The sequence below is a fragment of the Poecilia formosa genome, unplaced genomic scaffold (assembly GCF_000485575.1).
Source record: "Poecilia formosa unplaced genomic scaffold, Poecilia_formosa-5.1.2 Scaffold350, whole genome shotgun sequence".
NCBI classification, from domain to species: Eukaryota; Metazoa; Chordata; class Actinopteri; order Cyprinodontiformes; family Poeciliidae; genus Poecilia; species Poecilia formosa.
This window is the reverse complement of record NW_006800289.1, coordinates 478,050-501,455: the sequence shown is the minus strand read 5'-3', so window position 1 is coordinate 501,455 and position 23,406 is coordinate 478,050. Positions and strand designations below refer to the sequence as shown.

Sequence of the window (23,406 nt, the reverse complement as noted above, 5' to 3'; positions counted from 1 at the left end):
GTGTGTGTGTGTGTGTGTGTTAATGCGATCCACATGTGTCTGGGCCTTTTTATTTGCTGTCAGAACCACTAACACAAACATGTGGAACTTTGCAGAGTCTCTACTTTTAGCTCTTTAACTTTTTTTTAATGCATAATTTACACCAACTGGGTGCATAATTGTCACAATAAATAATTTCATCCCATGATAAATTAAAAGGAGCTCAATAATTTCCATTTGCCTGATGTGTTGTTTTCCTCTTTCCTCTCGCTCTTTCTGTCAGAAACAGGCTAACAAAAGTCTCCGGTCTCATCGACCCGCTTTTATTGAAGGACTGTTTTGTTTACAGAGACTCCATAATTCATTTTATTTGTTTCTGTTTAGCAGACATTTAAAATGATGCTGCTGAATATTTGTTAGAAATGAAAGTTTGGGAGTGTCTTCTTGTCTTATTTTGCCTTTTACTTGAAAAAGGTCTCAAAGCAACAATATAATCGTTTATTGCAATAACTTCTGGGACAATTTACCATCCAGCATCATAGTAATTGTGAAGCAGAGGCAACTTTGGAGGTCAGAATACCTCCTTACGTGTGTTTAACGGGATGTGAATACTTTTATAAAGCACTTTAACGCTCTTTGCTTCTCGTTCGATCTCCAAACGCCACTGCCTCCTTCTTGTCGTTTTTCTTAATTTTCTTCCTTCAGCAATTAAACGCTCACCTCTGCACAGCCTCAATGCCCCATCTCAATTGGGAGCGCCTCAGACGGCCTGCACTGCCTTATAAGGGCTGCTGCAGCACTAGAGAGCAGCGTGGGAGGGGAGAAAAGATATGAATGAAACCGGGCGTAGGGAGGGGCAGAGCTGAGGGAGAGGAGAGGCGAGTTGGAGCAAGTAGTAAAAGAAGGCGAGGCTTGTTAAAAGTGCAAGGTTCCTTGTTTTGTGTTTTTAAAAGCGAATGTGTGTTTTACCTCCGGCACACCTTTAGTGACGTACAGGTGAAGCACTGCGGGGTGGACGAAGCCACGCCCCTTTAAGGTCGGACCCTGACGTCGTTATTTTTAGCCGCGCTATAAGAGCTCAGGTGTCTTCCTGCTTTTCAGTCGCATGGTTTCACTCTCTTGTGTGGCTTTCTCTCTTGTGTTGCTTTTCTTTTCGCTCTCTGTAAACCCACTAGGGGGCGATCTTTCTCTACTCCGTCTCTTTTTTTTCTCCCCTCCTCTAGCTCTTCTGCCCCTCTTTGTTTGATCCTAGGTTTTTTTTTCTCTCTCTTCTCTCTGCTGCAGACCGGTTCCTGTTTCCTCCCTCCTTTTTTTTTTCTTTTTTTGTTGTCTTCGCCGTCTCTCTCCTTCTGCAAACGCCAACAGTAGTCCAGTTCCTCACCCTTTGGCTGAACCTGCACGCCGCACAGCCGCGTCAGGGAAAAATACTGTTAGCGCAAATAAGAAGCAGATTTGCGCAGACGCGCGTGCTCAGGCGGTGATTAAAGCATGCAGAGCCAAGGCGTGACCGCCTCCCCACGCAAAGGTCAGATTGGATCTCGCCGAGCCGCATCAGCTGTCGTTCAATATTAGATGAGCGACTCAAATATTTATGGCAGCACCACTTAGCTAAGGGTTAGCAAGGCGAGGGGAGCCGTCCGAGGCGTTCACGTGTCGGCGCCCCGGCGAGACAAAGCAGGCCGGAGGATGGAGTTTGTTCTTGTTCCTAGGCAACCGAGCATCCTGCAGCCGCAGACAGACGTTTGCGGCAAAAAAGGAAAAAAAAAAAAAGAAAAAAAAAGAAAAGAAGCTGCACCTAGATGTCTGCGAATGGGGTGTGTGCTGCAGTGGCCACGGCAGCAGCATACAGAGCAGATGCTAAAGGGTGGGGGTGCTGCTCTTAATGCAGTGCCTCTGGTTTGGCGTGGATTTAGAAGATGTCAGAGAAGATGGATGACATGTGATGTGGAACTGCAGGTTTTAGAAACAGTTACCAAGGTGACTGTGTGGAAGGAGAAAAATATATAGATTTCGCACGGTGGGATTTCTTTTTTAGCTGATAGCTCAGCAAACATGTTGGAGAAATTTGGTAAACTTTGTTGCCCACATGCAAACAAGCCGTCAAAGTGAAACACGGATCATCCTGATGGGTGGGGCTGGGGGTGGGTGGGCGCTTGTCTTCAGCAGGGGTACGGATACAGCTGGACAATAAATCAATAACAATATCTATCGATATTGATGGATAAATTTGTCTAGATGTAGAATATTCAACAATTTCACTGAAGTCCCATCCAGAACCGCACAGCATTCTGGGAATTGTAGGCAGAGGAAAGGCTTTAGTCTCGCAAACACTCAAGGCTAGCTAGTGGCATCGACTAACTCACTCGCTCTTTGGTTGCCTAGCAGCAACCTGTTGAGTAACCAAGCAGTAATTATCGATATCAACTCATATTGATTACAAGAACGTATCGTTTAGCAACATAAGCTGGGTTCAGCCTCCAGCAGGACAACAGCCATGAAGACACAACCAGGGCTACAATAGATCGAAGCATTTTCATCTGGTAGAATGGCCCAGTCAAAGTCCAGACCTAAAACTTCTTGAAAAGTGATGTTCATAGATTCTCTCTGTCCAGTTTGACTTTCTTCAGACGTTTTCACAGAAAGAAATCTCCTGACCTGCTGCTTTACTCGCAGCTTCTGATTGGTTTCGTCGTTTATCTGGATCCCCGTTAGCCGTTGCCGTGACGATGGCTACTCTTCCTGCAGTGCACAGCATTACGAAAAACAACCAAAAAAAACACATTCATCACAAAAGCAGTTACACACACTTGGTATCACATTCGTAAGGCAACATATTATTTCATAAGTGTCCAATTTAAACACATTTTAATAAAATCTCTGGTGGTTGTTGCATTTAAAACCAGATAAAGGACGAGATTTATACATTCTAGTTCCTCTAAATGTGACAGATTTTCATCCGGTATTCCTGCTATATACCAGAGGAGTAAAACAACCTGTTAAATCATTCCTTGTGTTATATGTGTGGCAAGCATTTGGGATCTTAGATGCAATGTTTCAACAAAAAAAAAGAAGCTTAAAATGGCAAAATCAGCCTTATTTTTAACCTATGTCCGACCAAAGCCCTGTGCGTGCTGAAAATATTTATCTGTAATTTGGTTGGATGTTCTCCTCTCCCTGATTTCTCATCTAATTTTGGTTTTTGTTGTGGTTTGTTTTTCCTTTAGGAGAGCTGCAGGAAGTGTCACGTCCAGTGGAAGCAGCATGTGGGAAAAACCTGCGAGCAGGTTCTGGAGAGGGACGAGATCCGCATGAGAGTTCTGTTGTAAGTTCCCTCACACGTCTGCTTATCGTAGCCGCTCTGTTAAGAGAACCTGCATTCGTCAGCGTTCGACCCGACGGAAACCAAACGCCTCTGATACAAACTTTTATTTGTCTAGATATTTTGTTTTTCCACCCATTTTGACACTTTGTGCGCATTTGGATTCGAGTCCCGGCTCATTTTCCCGTCCGCCGTCCCTCTCTGGCAGGAGAGGACGCTGGGTAAACAATATCAGTTTCCCGGACGACGCTCCGGGAAGCAGCCGTGCCGGCGGGCCAGCTGCTTCCTTTCGACCCAGCAGGCTCAGAGGCGCCACTTCCTGTTTTTGGAGCAGCTTTACTTCCTGGTGCTGAAAGACACAGGAAGAGATCTGGTAGATGAATCGGTCGTCCTGTTGTTGTAACGGGACGAAACCAGGCGCACAAGAGGACAGCTTTTGCACTTTCCCACAAGAGTGGAGGTCTTAAAAAGTCTGCAACTTCATGCATCTGAAATTAAGGCCTTAAAAATGTCTTAAATTTATTTTTCTGTCCCGGCAGGACGATTTACTCTCATATATTCCATGTAGAAAAGTCTTGGAGACTTTTCTGTCAGGCAAAAGTTTGAGTCACACAGACGTCTTCGTTACGTTCTGTAATCCGAAGCGGTTGAGGATGCCGCTAACTAGCTGGGTTTAAGCCCTTGTTAGCAAGCTAGCGAGATTTTTTTTTATTTTTTTTGTGCATAAGTGTACTACTGGTTTTTAGGACAACGCCAGACTTTGCCATTGGCTCACTTCTGTTGCCAACTTGTACGATGCTACAAAGCTTCTAGGCAACAAACGTTTGGCACTACTGTATAAAATATACAACTTTCTTTTCATATATATTCATTATGATTCAGGTCCTAAATTTCATTCAGAATGGTCCTTAAAAAAGTCTTAAATTTGTATATATGTATAAATAAGGCCTAATGTCTTAAATTCATTAGAAAATAAGCAAGTTGGCCTTAAATATGTTTGCTACAGATATTAAATTTTGTTGCAGCAAAACTATTTAACCTCCTACCTTCTATGTAGTTTTTCTGTCAGGCAAAAATTTGAGTCGCACACAAACATCTTTCTTACGTTTTGTGACTCGAGGTGCTTCACGCTAACTAACTGCTAATAAACCTTTGCTAGCTGGTGTAAATTATAGCCAGTTGACTGAACAAGGTTCATCTTATCCACCGGCTCACTTTTATTGCTAATGTTACGCGCATGTTAGGCAAAAGAAAAAGTTTGGCGCTGATATGTAAAATACTTGATTTTCTTTTCTACGTTTCTGTTGTGACCCAGGTCTTAAATTTCATTCATAGACGTCTTAAAAAGTCTTAAATTTGAGTTGGTGGAACCTGCACGAACGCTGCGTCGTTATTGTGAAGTAAAAACCACGAGTGGTCGCAGACTGTGTTGAAACGATCTTTCTGATCTCGCTTCGCTGTGAAAACCGTCACCATGTCGCCGTTCTCACCGCAGCGAGGAGCGGATGACGGCGGCGCGGGTCAGGAAGTGTGTGAAGTGCGGGACGGGCCTGGTGAAGTCGGAGGGCTGCAACCGGATGTCGTGCCGCTGCGGCAGCTTCATGTGCTACCTGTGCCGGGAGCCCATCACAGGCTACAACCACTTCTGCCAGCACGCCCGCTCCCCTGGTGCCCCCTGCAGGCACTGTCGAAAATGCTCGCTCTGGACCGACCCCACGGTGAGTCCGAACGCTAACACCGTTTTTTTTTTTGTTTGTTTTTTTAGCCTGGTATCCGTCTCCTCGTTACCCACAGTGCAGCTTGGCTGCAGCTTCTCTGGCAGCCAGAAGCATCATTTAGCTCCCAGCCGGCCAATAAGCTGGCACGGAGCTCGCCATGGCAACGAAGCCAAACGACGGGATTAAAAGTCGGGCCTGTGAAGATACGCTGAGGGGAGGCGGCTGACCTCTGACCTTCACCAAACACAAGCCAGACGATCTCTGAAAACAAAAAAATGGATTGAAAATTATTATTTTTTACAGACTTTTATATTTATTTATATTCACTTATGTATATTTTTCCATCCATTTGTTGGAGGCTCTGGAATTTACTTTTGTCATTTTTCAGGTTTAAATTGTTACAGAAAAAAAGAAAACTGAGAAATTAAGTGTTTGATTTGTTTTGTTTCCAGACTTTTTTTTTTCCATTTTCTAAAGATCAGTGATAAGACAGATCTTAAGGCATTTAATTTTTGCAAATTTTTTATTCACTTTCTTATATAGATATTTATTTTAACCTTTTTATTTTAATTTATTCATTATTTATCCAATGTACTTGCTTGTTTTGTTTTTAGCCCCTCGTGGTGCTTTGACAGCATCCTTTACCTTTAATCAGCCAAATTACACCCTGATTTTAACGTCTCACCACCGGTTTTTAAGTTTTTTAACGTTTTTAAAAGTTTTTAACAGATTTTTCCTGTTTTTTTGGGGGGGTTTTTTTTACTCGAACCTCTTTCTGTCAGAGTTTCAGGCTGGCGCTGCTCCTCTGGGTCTGGTTAAAATGCCGGAGCTCTGAAACTGTTGTGAAACTTAACAAGCTTTTGTTTATGGGATCCGTCTTCAGTGTTTCGTAATCCAGTCTGTCAGGGCTAATCTTTTTAGAAGCAGCTGTTGTAAATTAGCTGAAACAGCTCTTTAATACTCTTCTACATTGGCTGCTATGTCGTCTCACAAATTGTCAAATGCACAGAGAGAAAGAGAGACTGACAGTGTAGCATCTTCAACCAGAGACCTTTTTTTTGGTTGTTGTTTTGCTGAAAATCTAGAAATTTGAGTCCAGGCGTTGGCGTTGATACGTTGGCATGACGATGTGTTGCACGCTCTTGTTTTGGTTGAATCTTGTGATTATTATTTTTATTTTTCTGCTATCATGAGGTCAAAAGGGGGAACCTGGTAGTTGCTGTAGCAGGTTTGACATGAAGCTCTTTCTGTTTTACTTCTGCAGCAAGATGACGAGCGAATCATCCAGGAGATCCAGAAGGAGGGCGAAGCTGAGCTGAGCAAGAAGTGTGCAGGTCAGTCAGCAGGACGGACTCCCAGGATGATTTAATCCGACGTCTGAATGAATTAGGATTTTGCTGAAAAATTAATTTATGTCAGTTGAAAATTTTAAACTTATTAAATTTGTTACGCTTCAAAAAAAAAAAAAAACCTTATTCATATGTATTGATAGAAAGTTGAGAGGAAGGAAAACGTTTTACAAGTGCACAAGCAGCAGCGGTCACATAAGGGTTGAGAGAAATTGTGAAAATGGTTATCTGTCCATCTGTCATACATCTATTCATCTGTTTACTCATTTTCTTCTTCTTCTGTCAGATAATTCAGGGAAGAGGGTCGGCCCGCCCCCTGAGGCCATCAAAGACTCTAAACGGCCCCGTGTGGGTCCGCCCCCGGAGAACCCCCCCCAGCCCAACGCCCCGCCCGCCATCCCCCAGGCGGTTCAGGCCCCTCTTTTCGTCCCCCCTCGCGCCCGCTACCACCCGCCGGCTCCGGCGCCGCCACAGGGCCGGATCTACCACCCCATCATCATCCCGCGGTTACCCCCAGCGCCCTACGTGCCCCCGCTGCAGCACGTGCCCCCCCTGAACAATAACAACAACAACAACCAGCACAACCACAACCCGCCCTTCATGGACCTGCCCATGCACTACGGACCCCCACCACACTACTACAGACGCTACTGAGAGCGCGGTGAGTCGCCGCCCCGTCCCGACCGCGGCGTCACAGCCAGGCTTCCTCTCCACGTAACAAGCACTGAGATCAGAACTGCATTAAAGACGCAGCTCTGCTCTCCTTTTAATTTGCCTTCTGCTGACTTCTGTCATTCAAGAGGACGTTCCCGTTTTACTTTTAGTTTTTAGTTTTTTTCTCTCTCTGTCTCTTTACAGACCCGAACCGAACCGACGGACCGCTGAGGCAGATTCTGTCTGGTTTCTACAGATATTTTTGAGTAATAAAATTGTATAAAAGTGGAAAAAAAACAACAACAAAAAAAAAAACATATTGAAGTTTAGCATTCCCTTCTGTATTTTTGTCTAACAGGTGTGAATTTTCTAATAATAAAGTTTTCTTCACGATGCCTCAGAATTCCGCCTCGCCGTCGTCTCACGCAGGAGGGAAGAAAAAAAAAAGAAAAACAAACGAAAAAGAAAAACGGGCTGAGTCACAAAAACCAGACCAGGGGGGGCGCTCTCCTCCAATCACAGCATTCGCATTGGCGCTGGCGTCGCAACGTTTCTCAGAGAGCGTTCTCCTTTGTTCAGCCGTGTGTGTGTGAGTGTGACGGATCACTTGGCGGCACGCCGCCTCCGGTTCCATCATGGAGGCTGCTGCTGCTGCTGCTGCTGCTGCTGCTGCTGCAAACACAAAGGAACCTCCGCTGCAGCCCTGGGCTCCAAATGCTGTTAGTCACAGATTGCATGAGGAAGAGGAGGAGGAAGAGGCTCTTCTTCTTTCTTTTTTTTTTGCTGCTGTTTCGGTTTTATTTATGCATGAGCCAGAATTAGATTTTAATGAGATTATTCGTCTCTAAGGAGCAGCCAAGTGAAAACAACTCCAGCGATCTGCACTGCGTTTAGAGCAGACGCCAGAAGAGCAGAGAGAGGAGCGCTGCAGCGATTCTGATCGGTTTTCTACCCTTTAAAAGTTATACAGTAACCTCATGGCCCTGACCTTTGACCCTGCGAACATCCACGAAGGTCATCATCCAGCTGTTTGGAAGAAAACCCTCAACCAGCTTTTCTCCAGTAACTAAACTAACTTTCTTTTTGGGGAATTTATGTTTGAAAAATCAAAAAATTGAGGGGAAAAGAAATTTATAAAAAAAATAAAAACATGTGCCTCTTATCAATTCCCCACAGCATGATACTGCCACCACCGTGTTTCTATAGATGTTTCGCGTTCATGGTTTCATGCATGTTTCATGTTAGTTTTCTGCCTTGCACAGCGTTTTGCAGTTAGACGCTGGATTTGATTAGGCGACTTCTGATAGAAATTGATTGCACTTCTGCAGGATAAAATGTTTTTATTTTTTTATTATTTGATTCCCTGAGTATGAATCGCTCATGTAGCAACTAAAGGAAATCATGAATGAAAAGGAGCAGAAAGAAGTATAAACTTAAACTTTCAGACATTTAAAATACACAAACATCAGCTCATTTGCTGCCGTGCTTCATCAAAATCATTTTCGGATTTCTTTTAAATGCAAAAAGCTATTCAGCTCGTTTCATTCCATCATCACTATTCTGAATCTATATTATTTTAAAAATTGTGTACGTTTTTGGTTTGTTAAATTTCATTCCGCAATTTATCTGTTCCCTTTTTTTTTTTGTTTTTAAGCCCCTGATTATGCTGCGGGGTTTCCCAGATGAGGCTCCTGGATTATGGTTGCAGAGAATTAAAGAGAATTATCAGCTAATGACTTTGTTCATGTAGTCAACAAAGGGCCTTCTCGGCTGATGCGATTAGACGAAAATAAAGGACAGTTCCACCAATTCAAGCCGTCACTCATTCACACCCACTGCCATAAAGACTGAAAACACAGAGGATGGAGTTGGATTATCCAGAACCTTTTCTTTATTGTCCAGCTTTTGAGCATCGACAGGAATAATCTCTACGGCATAAATTAGATTTATGCTAAAAACACATTAGCCGTCTATTCTAGATGATATTTTAGGTTTATTTTGAGTTCATTTGTTTTTTGGATTGAAAATATAAAAGTCACTTTAAACTCTGAAGCACTTTTACAATTCAAAAATTTCACGTTTCTCTGTTCTGTTAGCATCTTGTTATGCTAGGATTTTTATTAGACAGACAAAAGATTTGCATAATCATTGTAAAAACGTGTGTAAGTTTTAATAGATGCTATGCATTCATTCCCCAGAAGCTAATAGAAAAACTTCTGCTTGGCCCAAACTGCTGCTCGTTCCTGAACTCTGAACTTCTTCATCAGAACGTCTCCAGCTCCGTCACGGTGTGTCCCTCAGGGTCGTGTGTTCAGTCCTTTGCTAATCTTCCTGTTGAAGATTCAACAGTGGGAAACCTGATCATTAAATGTGCAAATGGCGCCACAGTCTTATTATGCCTTTATATCGACTTTATGATTTATTCAGACTCACACTTCCTAAAGAATCTGAACATAAAAAAATAAACACTATATTTGCTGTAGACTCCCAGGATTTTTAGGTTTGATGTTTATCTTTCAAAACCTGATATTAAATAAATTATAATAAGTTAAACCAGAAGATGTTTGTTTCTACGCCAGCGTCAGCTAACCTTTAGTTCTCTCGTTCAGGATCAAATCTGGCACCAAATCCAGCCTCCACAATGAAATGTGTAAGTCGAGCTTCCAGTACAGTAACCTTCATCCTCCATTTTGAAAGAGCACTCGGCAAAAACAAACAGGCTTTTCATCGAACCCTGGCTCCGGACCTGGAGCTCTCAATGGCTCTTCGATGGCCCAGATTAGAGCTTTTTGTTCTGGGAGAAAACACGAACCAGACGCGACCCACATATCTTCTGCGACACCTGAGATGGACAAAGCAGCTCAGCGCCAGAAACTTCCTGCCATTCAGATCCGCGACCACAGCGGCGGTCTGCGCTCATGAGCAAACGACCTTGAAATCCTGAAGGTCAGCGCGGGCCCGGCTGACATTTTGAGCCGTTTCGGACTTTGAAGAGGGACGGAGATGGCAGGTTCATGTCTCACAAGGACACCTGTAGGTGACGGGTGTCCAGACATTTTGGTCTAAAAATGTCAAAAGTGATTGAGAGCCACAAAATTTAGATTAAAACAAAAGATTACATAACTCACTTTTACCTGCACAAACATAAACACAACATTTAAGTAAAATAGAGGTGTGATTTCTGGAGAACAGGAAGTTCTAAATCATCATAAAAGTTTTTGAATAACATCTATGTATAAAGAACTGCAAACTATCCGAAATTATGTTTTTTCTCATATTTGTGCTATTTTTTTAGCAACAAAATCTCTGTTGCTGCTTTATTTAGCTGAGTTTACTAAATGGGGGCTCCAGTTACTGGTCCTGCTTACTATGATGTCAAATTAAAATAAAAGATAAGTACTTTTTTTTTTATCCATAGTAGGAAAAAAAATTATCTGCTGAATTTGTTTTTATTTTAACTGCATCAACTTCCAAAACCTTGAGGTGGAAAACCAAATATATGCCTTTTTTTTTTGCATCACGTTTGTTGGGCCACACAAACTTCCCCTGAGGTGCCTCAAATGGCCCGTGTGCCCCATTTTGGACTCCACTGGAGTCGATGAACGTGTGTGTGTGTGTGTGTGAAAGCTTCCTCCTCTGGGACCGCTGGTGTCTGCCAGTGTTTTCCCCCCTGGCCCCGCCGCGCCGCATCCCGCCGCCTCTGTTTGTGTCTGTTATTGTTTGTGTGTATCTTTAAATGAGGGGATGTAAATTTAATGAGCAGCGCTTTTTACAGCTGTGAGCGCACACAGCAGCTGCTCATGTCTGCCTCGTCTCCCTCTGATTAATAGGTGTGTTTGTCACAATAAAATGCCTTTCTGACAAGGAAGTGCAGCATTAAATATGGACTAAAAAGCAGCTTATAAAAGTATTCATATTCCTTGAATGTTTCCATATTTTGTCAGCAGCTGGATTTGCACTGAGATTAGGCCTCATTTAATCGATTTGCACTCAGACACGCCGCACTTCTCAGTTTTTCATTTGTAAAAAATGTTTTGAAAATCATTTTCTTGTATACCACTTTGTACTTATTTTTCACATTAAATTCCAATGAAATATATAAATTTTTGTGGTTTTAATGTGACAAAACATAGAAAACTTCAAGGGGTGTGAATACTTTCGCGAGCCTCCGTGTACACAACCACTAATACAATAAATTATTTTTGCTACAAAGAAGCGAAATCCCATTTATTCAACTTTTCGTGCCAAAACGACTATACGTTTTTTGTTTTTTCCAGATTTTAATATCTAAAAATCTCAAATGAACTCCCACTGCCACCCAGGAAAACACTACGCCTGCTGCAGAGGTGAAAGCTCGCAGAAAGTCTTTGATTTGCATTAGTGAGTCATCCTGCTATTCATCTCCCACGTCCCCTAAAGAGATTAGCGCCTGACCCACTGACCCGGAGCCGGACCTGCGACTGTCTGACTGGGGAAACGTGGAGGCAGATTCGATTAGAGCGCCGCGGAGCCACGTGGTCGATATGATGAAAGGCAGACGCCTTCTTCTTCTTCTTCTTCTTCTTCTTGATACGAGCCTGGAGATCGAGGCGCCCCATATCTCGGGCGCCCGCTCGCAGCTGCCGTCTCCATGGCAACACTGAAGCCGGACGGGCTGCAGAGGAGATGGCGGCCATTCTGCCTTCAGCCTTCCTGATCTGAGCTAGTCGGCGTTTTAGCCGCAGACCGCCGCAACCATTCCTGGGAAATGGGTCACATTTTCTGTGACTCATCTTAGGAGCTGAAAAAAAAAATGGAGGCTGGGATGAAGGATGGAGGGAGGGAGAGAGGACTGATGGGAGATTAGAGGAGGAGTTTTTGTTTTCAGCCGTGTCGGTTGTTGGTCCTCTGGGATCTGGGAAACAGATTGGGGAGAAATGCTCTGGAGGCTCCATCCCGACGTTACCACCTGGATCTTTCAGAGGGACGCACTGCCCCCCTTTCTCTCTCACACACACACACACACACACACACACAGCTCCAGAATAAATGTTTCAACACAAAGGCTCTATTCAGGAGACACGGAGGGAAAAAAAAGTGTGTGGATCTCCCACATAAATGTGTGCGAGTGGGACAACACATGAGCCGCTGTGGTCAGAACCAGGAGGGAGGCCAGTATGGAGCTAAATCGTGGCCATAAAGTTTGTTCAAAAGTAAAAAAAAAAAAAAAAGAAAAGGAAAAGGTTGGCATTTGCACAGGTATGCAGACAAATCAAAAATATGGCTTAGGATGTTTTGAAGGTTAAAAAGACTTTTTGTTCTTCTGCCGTTTCCTCAGCTGAAAACTTGAACATTTAAAATTAAATTATAACAGCTGGGCTTTCTCCTTGTATCCAGACATTTAGTGTGAAAAATGCAAGTTGGTTTAGATTCCACCACTTCAGTTCCCTTCGATTTCTAACCAATAAACCAACCAACACAACAAAGTGCAAGTAGAGGTCAAACCGTTTCCATCTGCCAGTGGAACTTGTCATTTTACTAATATTAAGGAATTATTCACTTAAAACAAACTCATATTTTTTGCTAAAAAGCTACGTGTAAGCTATCGTTTTATTTCAAGTGCACCAAAACATTTGCAGTAATGGGACAAAAACCAAAATTAGACCAAAAATACTTTGTAAGGTTTTGTGTTTTTAGAGTGTGGAAATGGTTTTAAGCCATGTAATTTATTTATTTTCATAAAAACTGAAACCTAAAAACAAAAGTAAATTATTAGTTTAATTAAAAAATAAATAAATTGTTTCAGTCATGTATTTTTTCTGAGGCTCTCAGGGTTAAAGGTCACTGACCCCTGATATAATCCATTCCCCAGTCTCAAGGCCTCACCAGGGTTTTTTTTAATTTTTATTTTACATTGCTCTCCCCGTAAGGAAGAAAAACATTCCCACAGCATGCTGCTACCTCCACCATGCATCACTATGGCGATGTGTTCTAAGGGATGTGCAGGGTTATATTTTCTGCCATAAAGTGGTTGCACGCAGGCCAAATATCCACAACATCAACAGCTTTGGTGTGTGTCAGCACAATTATGCTTGTATGCCACCGACTGAACAATGAGACAGGAAAATAAAAATAAAATAAAAAGTCACTTTGCGTTCCAAATTCCAGTTTTTATTGGTTGCTGGATTTCAGGTGAACCAATGGCACAAGAAAGAGAGAGAGAGAGAGAGAGAGAGAACTCCACAATATCCCAGAAAAATTGTACAAAATAATACAAAAGGAAGTTCCAGTTTTACAAAGCAAAAAGGTGTGGACTTTCATTTTCTTGATTTTCTTTTTATTAATTAATTATCCTACTGCCAAAAATCAAAACTCAAGAGTAAGGCACAGTCATTACCACACATTTACCCTCCCAACATCCAGTTTGCCAAAAGTTTCCCAGAGAGGAACTTCTCTTCTTTCGTTTCCCCAGAACCTTTCATGAAAACACTCGGAACATCAGAAAAACGTTGGACCCGATACAATCGTGCATCGATTCGTCGGACTGCAGTGATTGGTCGTCTAAGTGGATTTAAAAAAAATAAAATAAAAATCAGCAGATTGAGATTCTGTGGGACTAAACTATGAGATGAAACGTCCATTTCAAACCGAGACGGTAGGAACCGAGAGGCAAGAGGAAAAAAAACTCGAGAAACGGATTTGAAAAAGGTTCTCCGATGTGGAGCTGAGATGTTGAACATGTTGCTAGCACCAGATTCCAGTTTTAAACAGCTTGACGCGAGGTCCGTCAACCCGGTATCAAAAGTTTGGTCTGCGTAAAGGCTCAGGTGTACGTTTGGTCGAGGGAAATCGAGAAAAATAATAATAATAAAAGCAGCTTTCTAGGCATCTATTAATGGTTTCACTACATTTACTACATCTATCCGCTGTACACTTTTAGCCATGATAATGTCTGTGCCTTGGACTTGGAGCAAGAAATGAATCCAACTGTGCAAGAGTGCAGCAAACGTACGGAAACGTGTGTTGATCTGCGCCGGCTTTTGACCCTTTATACTGTTTCTCCGACTACGGCTTCCGGAGGCTCCAGGTTTCTGTGAATATCTCCAACAGCTAGAGAGCAACACGGGCTTACATCTAAATATCATACACTTGAGATGAAAGGAGAGTTGGGGGGGAGGGGCTAGAAGGAAGTGGGCGGGGCTTTGTCCCGTCGAGTTACATCGTCTACATTGTCAGATCCACTCTAGTTATATTACAGTCAAGAACGCCAAGCTCTCATAAAAACAAACACTGAATCCGGACCCATCGGTCCAGTTCAGACGCCTCAGGCAGAAACGCGGAAGGAGCGAGAAATGGCGCGACAAAGACGGATCGAAGCAGGAAAAGTGCACAGCACCCTGTGGTAACTATGGCGACGGATATGGGTTGGCACCGGAGGGCAGAGCTGACAAAAAAAAACAAAACAAAAAAAAAAGAACAAAGAACGGAGGGAAGAAGGAAGGAAAGGGAGGGAGAGAGGAGAGGCTCCTTCCTTCTATCCTTGCTGATCTCTGTGCAGTTTGTCAACATATAGTCAAAAAGGGGGCGGGGCTTAATATGTGGGGGGATGAGGGGGTGGACAGGTAGGTGTTTAGGTGGTGGACGGGTCAGGGGGCTCTGGTTCCCCTCAGTACTCCCAGAGCGTGGCGGTTTCCAGGTCGTCGGCGTTGGCCTTCAGCACGCCGGCGTGGTCGCCGCGGAGGTACTTCCCGTCGCCGGCGTGGCGAACGGCCAGCTTGTTGTAGTCGCAGAACTCGAACAGGAAGTCGACGGGAGTGTCGCTGCTGCTCACGACCGCCTGCTCGTTCCCCACCATCCAGTACTTTCCGGTGGAATCTGCGGGATGGACGGATGGAGAAGGAGGCGAGTTAAAAGGGGAAACGTCGAGATGGGGTCTGCGGATTTGCCCCGGACGGCCGCGCTCACCCTGCAGGCTGTAGGCGCCGTCTCTGAACTCCAGGGTGAAGTAGTCGTAGGAGGAGCGGTTGGAGTCCAGCGTGCCGGTCACCTTCCTGCAGCCGATGAAGCCGTGTTCGCCGCGCAGGACGATGATGGGACGGTTGATCAGCTTCATGATGAACTCCTCGGACTCCCCTGAAGACGGAGGACAGGCGGCACAGAGACGGTCAGCAGCAGAGTTACTGTTCTGGTACATCTAGATATCTTGACTAAACAAAGAACAGGTCTGCCTTTTGTTTTGTTTCACCACCAACATCAGGAGGAAGGGGGAAAAAAAAAGGTGTGATTGACAAATGCTGGAACATGAGGTCTGTAATTTGAGACTTTTCAGATCTGCATGGCTTGCAGCAGGAAAAGCGGTTGGAACGGTTGAAATCCCCGACAATCAAGTGCCGAGTTTTGTTTTTTGTTTTGCTTTAGTGTGAAGGAGCAGCTGGAGCAGAGCAGCTGTCCTACCAGATCCTGAAACAAGATACAATTTTAGAAAACTAGTGAGAGCAAAACGCTGAAACTTTTCATTCGGTGCATTCTGACCAGTTTAAGGTTTGAAGGTTTTCTGAATGTTACAAAAAAAACTTCCAGAGTTCACTGAAATTGGGAAACTTTCAGCTGAAAATTTCACAGACCAACATTTAGCTTCTTCAAACCTAATTGGTAACAGAGTCCATCAGAAACTTAAAAATCTGATCTTTTCCTCAGTCAGTCAACCTGTCGTGGCTCCAACAACTAAACTTTTTTGAGTGGATTGTCAACTCAAACATTTTCTGAAAGCAAAGACAAATTGAGCGTTTGAAAAGGAGCTCATCCTCAAACTCGTGTCGACTTTTGCCTGCAGTTTATTCAGGCTGCGACAGAGCGAAAGAGAGCAAGACGTCAAACTTGACTTTATATTTGAGAGCTTAACCTCCAGCTGTGCTGGATTTGGAAACATTGGCACCTCTAGTTAAATCTGAGAGTAAAGGTAATGGTGCACAGACTCCAGGAAATACACTGATGCCGTTTTTAATAATGCTAGCCATGCTAGTCGCCAATATGAGAAGCTAAAGACCATGTGAAGTAGCCAAATTTCTGCTTTAACGCAAAAGTGTGATGCCTCTACTTCAAATTAATGCTTGCTCATTAATTTGAAAAATTAAATGTTGTATCCTAATGCTTTATTTGGACTCTTAAGGAAAAGCATGTTTGAGTAAGAATATCTTTAAAAAAATAAAGATCTTTTTAGAAAAGGATTCATTTTCCTCTTGAAATTATATTTCAGTGCTTACATTTATGGATTATATGAATCTGCTAAAATAACTGCAAATCATCCCGTTTGTTCAACACAAGGGGGAAAAAAAACAAAAGAGAAATATTTTTTTAGCATTTCTGTGGTTTTTCTGGCCACATCTTGACCTTAAAGTGGAACTCTGACAAGCGGGCCACACCTCTCTGTGCAAAGCAAAAACTAAAACAGACATTTTAGACGAAGTACTTTGTGCACAGGAAGAAAATGACGCAGCAAAGTGCCGTTTCCAATATCCATAATTAAAGACAGAAAACTGGGACGCCAGAGCTCTGGAAATGCAGCAAGCAGAAATGTTTACTCAGAAATGCTGAACCCTTTAAGAACCAAAACAACTGGAGCATCCAGACATGATTTCATCACTCCTCCTCCTCTTCCTCTGAACCCTTCATCATGTCAGCGCCGGGCTGTGAATCAGTTATCCGGTTCGTTCCCGTCAGCAGATCAACACCGACCTGCAGAGTCCATGGTGGCGGCGAGCTGGCCGTTTTTCTTGGCCGCCACGTACTTCCCGTTGGCTGCGCGGAGAGTCAGCCGCTTCCCACGCCACTCGATGTCAAAGTAGCAGTTAGTGGACCTGCGGAGGAACAGACAGAAGGTTTCAGCGTCAGGAGAGGACGAGTCGCGCCACGCTGTCATTTATGGGGCCCCCGACGGTCGGGTCTCATCCATCTTTTTTTTTTCCTCTTTGGCAAACGTGGAGGATGAATTCCAGGAGCGATAAAGAAAAAAGAAAGATTACTCACTGTTGACATTGTAACATGAACAAAAAACAAGGAGCCGAGTTCAGGGTTTCTTTAAATCGAGCAGGCGTTTGTCCTCGACTGAACCGGCTACAAGCTCGGACCGAGCAATCTGTTAAAGTTGATTAAAACAAGTTGGAGCAGTTAGAAAACACAACATTTACTTCTCCCTCAATGTCACTGAGAAGTTTATTTGGTAAATAAAGTGAAACTCGATGTAGCAGGCATGGAGGAGGCATGTTCTGCTTCCACGGCGACCTTCAAGGAGTTTTCTGACCGAACCGAGCGCGGCGACTCCGCAGTCATCGAAGCAGGTTTTGGTACGATTGGCGGCGTGTGCTGGTACCGAGTCCAGGGAAGATGGAGTCAGCATCTCCATGCGGCTCGCCAGCAGACGGAACCACGAAGGGCTCGAGAACTTTCTGCTAGATGGACAACGTGGCATCCGAGACTTCACTCTGGACATCAAGCAGCCTGGATTCTGTGCTGCTTAACTGACCTTATTTTGGACAAACAGCAGCCAAGTAAAAGCTGGCCACTGTGTGCTGCGCTGCTCTGAGGAGTGAAGGAAAACCAGCACGGTGTGAAGTAGAGGGAGAACAATGACAAGAGAAGCTAGAGCTACATTAATTTCAGTTTGATGTCGATGAATGTTGCATTTGAACAACAGCAGCTAATCCACTGCTACAGCACGACGCACGAGTTTGCTACCATCACACACTAATCAGATCAGTTAAATCTCTTTAATTTTGAGACATTCAGAGACAAAAGAAATATCCAACGTTGCTACATTTTAGAGAATATAAATAAATAAGTATAAAAATAAAAAACTAGCATGCAGTGTCGTTTTGTCCACATCTGGCCTGGTGAGAGATCAGATTCCTCTGGTCTGAGGACTCAGTTGAGCCAAATCTCAGGAATTCGTTGTAGGAATGTGGGGAAGTTCCTGCAGAGGACTCGGAGCCGTGACCCCCCTCCGCCTCCCGTCCCGTCTCCAAGCTTCAAGTAAAGTTTAATTTGTAACGGGGGGAATCCAATTTCCTGCTGTTTGAGAGCAAACTCTGCCTCCGAGGTTGCTCGGCAACCAGACCCGCCGTAGCGTTTGGGCTGAATCGGGTTCCAATAACTTTTGATTGACGTTGGGACGCCGGTCCACTTTACGTAACTCGGGGTGAAGAATCCCAATCCTGGGTCAGGAGCCTCACTGGGATTCGTTTCTGGAAAACTTTATGATGGGGGCAGGGGGTCAGAGGTCAACAGCCAGCTCCCTGCTCGGAAAGAACTACCGCACACAAAAGAAAAACACTCCCCACCCCACACACACACACACACACACACACTTCATCTTCCACTCATGCCACTGCCAGGACAAGAGGTCACCCACTCTTAACCTCCCACTCACAGCTCCCCTCCCCCCTTAGGAACCCGGAGCTCCTGTTACACCAACAGGACAGATTTCCTGTCCCGACAGGCGGGGACAGGTGGGGCTCTGCCGATGGACCCTTACTTGCTGGAGGCAGTGCACTGCAGGCCTCCGTTGGCGGTGAGGGTCCAGTACTTCCCAGCGGCGGTCCGGAACGCGCACTTCCTGTTCTCGCGGCAGATCTCCACCTGGAACACCTCCTGGTCGCTTTCTTCATCCTGATTGGCAGACAGGTCCATGCCTGGAGGGGCAGAGAAGAAGCAGACAGAAGTGGGGGGTTGGTTAACGAATCCATCATGAAGTGGGCGGGCAGCTGGGCTGACCGGTGACACACACACACTCACATCCTGTGGTCAGGATCAGAGGGACTAAATGAGCAACATCAGACGGCTGAGATTAGAGGGATTTCACACAGCTGCACACACGGCCACATCTGTCAGACCTTCAAAGGATGAGCAGTCAGGACGGATGGCGAGCGGCAGACAGAGGTCGCACCGTAATGAGGCGACCGCTGCACACCGAGGGGCAACTTTAACGCCATGTCAGCAAAAAAAAAAAAAAAGGCTTCCGATTATTACAGTTCCCTAAAACTAATGAAATGACATGAAATTAAGAAAACATCTTAGCTGAAACTGAAAGAAAACTGCAACTATATTGTGGGTTTATAAAACTGAAACATAACGGAGGTAGACATGATGCCCTCCGTTTTCATGTTTATGAATCGATCCGATGTGAAGAAAGATTTTACGTCAGCAAATTACGGAACACCGCACTGGCGCAAAATAGTGACAGCCAACGTTGGAAGAAAACACCAGAATCAGCTGGTTATCCAATAATAACTGAATACAATGGATACATAGTCAATACAATACTTGGACCTGTTTGAATTCTGCACCTAAAAATGATCAAAAGTATGAAAAAAAAATTCCACCAAAATTACTTTAACTAATAAAAACAAAACAATATTTAAACTCATAGCTAACAGAAACTAGCAAACACTCTCTAAAAAGTAATTCAAATGAACTGAATTAGATGAAAAACTAAACTATAATAACCCAAAGTATTCGTCAACTCATCCAGAAACTGATCAAATCCATTTTAAAAAGTTACTTCCTGGTAACAATCAGGAACTACGACGCATCACAAAACATCAGCAAACTAACAGACGCTTCGATGAGAACGTGACACCAAGGCGACTGGGAAGAAATCAAACGCATCATTTCCTTCGCAGCAACAAAGTTTTATTAAAATGCCACTTCTGGTTGGGGATTTGATGAGCAGAAGTGTTAAAAAGGAAGTTTTAGTTTAGTTTTATTCTAAATTAAAACAAATTGTAACCAAATCTATTACAGACACAGCTAGATGCACTTTCAAGGCTTTGTAACATTTAACACAGTCCAGGTAGTTTTTGTAGTTTCGCTGAATTCACATAAAATAATTCCTCTCTTCATTTTCAGTAATCAGTTCATCCAAACAGAACAATTCAATCCGAGTTAAGCTGGTTCTAATTCCCCGTTTGATGTGGAGCAAACCGCCTTCATTTGATCCGTCTCTTCGATTTATAACTACAGAGGTTTAAACAAAGTCCAGATTTCCCAAAAAAACCAAAAGTTTCTCCATTTAGTGGCAACAGAAAGTTTCAGGGCAGACGCCAACTTCAGCACCCAGAGCCAACTCTGACGCAAAATATTATAATTTATCCTAAATATTCATACGTCTCATTCAAGTCCTTAAAATGTTCATTATTAAAGAGTCTTGCATCAAGAACTACTTTGTTTCTTACTTCAAAATAAGAGTCCAACTTGATTCTGGAACGTTTGAAACACGTCAACGTGTTGAACTGGACAGATCTCCCTTTACTTCATGAAAATGATTTAATATACTCAAATCTTGCGCCACAAGATCTCGTTAGGACCATCAAGTAATCTAAAAAGAAAAATCTGAATTGGTTAATGTTTAAGAATATTTTTTAAAAACCCATTAAAACAAAAAAAATCCCATCCGTTTTTGGACAACTTCGAAGCGCCACAAACGCTTGAAAAACATTCACACACGTCACCCAGCTGCACTTTAACTTTGTTTAATCATATTTTCAAATTTATAGACATTTATTGATGCTCTGGAGGGACAGATGGGAGAAAATAGTATCAGAAGTTATTTTCACTGTCAGTTTTGAGTTTTTTATTCAACTTCATTAACTGGAATTTATCAAGACAACATTAAATCAAATTCTTAACACTTTTATCACGATAATCGATCCGATTAATGTCTAGTAGAAAGAGTTCTGTAGTGTCGCTTTTATCACAAACACTCAGAGAGAATATCTGAGTTCGTCGTTTCCAGAAAAATCCATTTAACTTTGCGACACCATCTGAAGTGGCAGCTGTGAACCGAAGCCGGCAAGTGGGGAATTGTTCCAGAAATACCTCAGAGTCCAGAATACAAACCCTCCCCGCCTCGCCGAGGCCAAACGCTTCAGCTCAGCCGACGAGGAGCTTCGACCATCAGCCCCACTGTCTGCCCAGAACAAGAGACGCCATTAAACATCACGCCATCCTCGCTCCGGCTTTTAAGAGCAGCAAAGTGGTGGACAAATATGACTGAGCCGCCGGATGAACACACACAGATACTTCATCGTGGACAATGCGGCCCATTGTCCAGGCCGAGGTCGCGGCGTGGCTGGACGGGTAGCCAGAGGCCTCATGGGCCGTGACTGGGCGCTGTGTAAATGTGTGCCGAGAAAAGAAAGACCTGTTTGAGAAAGGACAAATGGAGTCATGGTTTCACCGCCCGTCTCTTCTCACACATGACGTCCTCCCTCCCCCCCAAACATCAGCCCTCCATCTGCTCATGTCGGTGAAATTATTAAAGCAGGGAAGGTGTTGTTCCACGCATTCCTCTGCTTTTTCCTTTTCGTCCCCCTCTCTTTAAAACCCAAATCTGAAACCTCACAAAACGTTGGATTGAGTTTCTGCAGAAACGCGCTGGGACTGCACACGAAACGCAAACACAAGACGACTGGGGAAGAGAACGGAGCGGATCGTAATGGAAACCACATGGCGGGGAGGAGGAGGAGGAGGAGGAAGAGCGATGCACGAGAAGACAAAATCTGAGTTTATCTGCCAGAGGATGGTGAAAACCTCGCCGATCGGTCAGCGAACTGGAGCAGAAACGGCGCGGGAGGCCGTTCATCTGCTGGACGAGTCGAGAGAGAGAGACACGAAGAGCTGCAGCTCAGAACGGCTCAGACATTTCAGACATTAAGCGTCGCTGGGTGGTTGCTCCCGCTTTTAAACGTTTTACTAGTTTCTAATGCCGTCGAGGTTTTCGGTGAATTTGTCGGATGTAGGGCTGAAACGATTCAACGTGAGAAATCGATTTTTGAGAACTACATTAGTAATCGATTAATTGTTTTGGAGGAGTTTGACTCCAAAAATTGGTTACATGCAGAAAACAACATTGCAGGCAGTAATTAAGGCCAAACAATAAATACATATAAATGCATTTTCCGTTAAAAAATAAATAAATAAAAATGTTACAGAATGTGGTATTTTAGTGAATTTGACCCAGGTGAAGCTAAAGGAATGCTGTCTTATTGCATCTTGGGCAATAAAGTGTTTATTTTCTTATTTTTAAAAGTAGTCACTAAGTAGTTAACTCATAAATCTAAAAGTGCCATTGTGTTTTTTTAATCGGGTTATTCTGACGATTAGTCAATCCGTTACTCGTTCGCTGCGGCTCTAGTTGTACGCGTTACACTGACAGTTGCAAACGAAGTCCTTCGTTCAGCCAGAGTTCAGCTTGACCCCTGATTTTCTCTAATGAAACCCAAAAACAAAATCAAATGCAACCAATGCAGGAACATTCAGAAAACCTTCGAGTAACTGAAGTCGTTCTTCAAGGCTGTAATGGCGACGCGTTTTGCGCAGTCAAAAATTTGCAGCTATGCAAGAAGAGGAAAGTAAAAATTTGCACCAGAAGCCTGAAGAAAACTTTAGTTGTTGCTCAAGTATAAACTCACTCACTACTTTATGGCTACTGTCTGAGAAGCTTTTGAGAGGCCAGGCTTAAAGATTGAAGGACTTTTGCAACAGACGTGCAAAAGCTTGGTATTCTGATAAGTTATCATTGACCTCGAGGGAAATCAAACACAAAATGCCAAACGAGGGCGTTTGCATGCCGTGACAATTCTTTAATACTGAACAAACATCATTTGAATAATGTCCTTGAAAGTCTCATCTCCTATTTTGCCTGGATATTTTCAGTAAAAGCTCATTTAACTGGAAACATACAGAGGAGGACGTTACAGTTCAGTGTTTGAACTAAAGCCGTTTGCAAACGTTACCGCTGAAGGACAGAACAAATACGTTTCAGAGGACAGATGAGCCTGATGGAGACAAAACAGAGAGGAAGCCTGAAGCTACCAAACAGAATTAGCTCTGCTGATCAGTTTGTGAAGCTCGCAGGGATAAACGTGGGGTGAGGGGAGGATCAGCCACACACTTAACGTCCTCCTTAGCCAAAAGCTGCGACCGCGGGGTTAGAAAGATCCTCAACCACGAGTGTACAGGCATAAACAACCCCTCCATCTTGGCCTTGTCCTCGCTTCCACGAGAGGCCTGCTGCGAACGCACGCGATTGCATCAAGGGCCATTGTGCGCCTGTGTGTGTGTGCGTGTGTGTGTCTCTCCCTTCTATTGTTCGAGGAGGTGACCAGCTGGAGCACAAACATTCAGCCGGATCAGCAGCCTTTATTCTGATCAGGACAGACAGAGCGAGGAGCCAGGCAGCCAACAAGAGCTCTCAGAAAGGTCCCACAACAATGGCGGCCGGGATGCGACTGCGTCGCCCACGAGGGCGTTTGCAGGAATTGATGTGTGTGTTCAAGTTTGGACTGGAGACACACCCTCAGCAGGCTGACACACTGGAGCCCAGCACAAGTCCAACCTATAATAAAGCAGC

General features: G+C 43.9%; 2 protein-coding genes across 5 annotated transcripts in view; one reads left to right on the top strand and one right to left on the bottom strand.

Moving 5' to 3' along the window:
* rnf216 (ring finger protein 216) overlaps positions 1-7,422 on the top strand; it is an 18,438-nt gene extending 11,016 nt beyond the window's left edge. For both annotated transcript variants that reach the window (XM_007574365.2, XM_016661932.1), the window contains exons 14-18: positions 3,204-3,301; positions 4,794-5,016; positions 6,281-6,350; positions 6,652-7,026; positions 7,224-7,422. In XM_007574365.2, coding sequence (XP_007574427.1) covers positions 3,204-3,301; positions 4,794-5,016; positions 6,281-6,350; positions 6,652-7,019 — 759 coding nt within the window. In that variant the 3' untranslated portion in view covers positions 7,020-7,026; positions 7,224-7,422. The remainder of the gene's footprint in view (positions 1-3,203; positions 3,302-4,793; positions 5,017-6,280; positions 6,351-6,651; positions 7,027-7,223) is intronic.
* Positions 7,423-13,147: 5,725 nt separating this feature from the next.
* The window catches only part of fscn1a (fascin actin-bundling protein 1a), a 37,800-nt gene continuing 27,541 nt past the window's right edge, over positions 13,148-23,406 (bottom strand). For all 3 annotated transcript variants that reach the window (XM_016661933.1, XM_007574363.2, XM_016661934.1), the window contains exons 3-6: positions 18,529-18,685; positions 16,734-16,855; positions 14,964-15,131; positions 13,148-14,873 (exon numbers count right to left, since the gene is read on the bottom strand). In XM_016661933.1, coding sequence (XP_016517419.1) covers positions 14,665-14,873; positions 14,964-15,131; positions 16,734-16,855; positions 18,529-18,685 — 656 coding nt within the window. In that variant the 3' untranslated portion in view covers positions 13,148-14,664. The remainder of the gene's footprint in view (positions 14,874-14,963; positions 15,132-16,733; positions 16,856-18,528; positions 18,686-23,406) is intronic.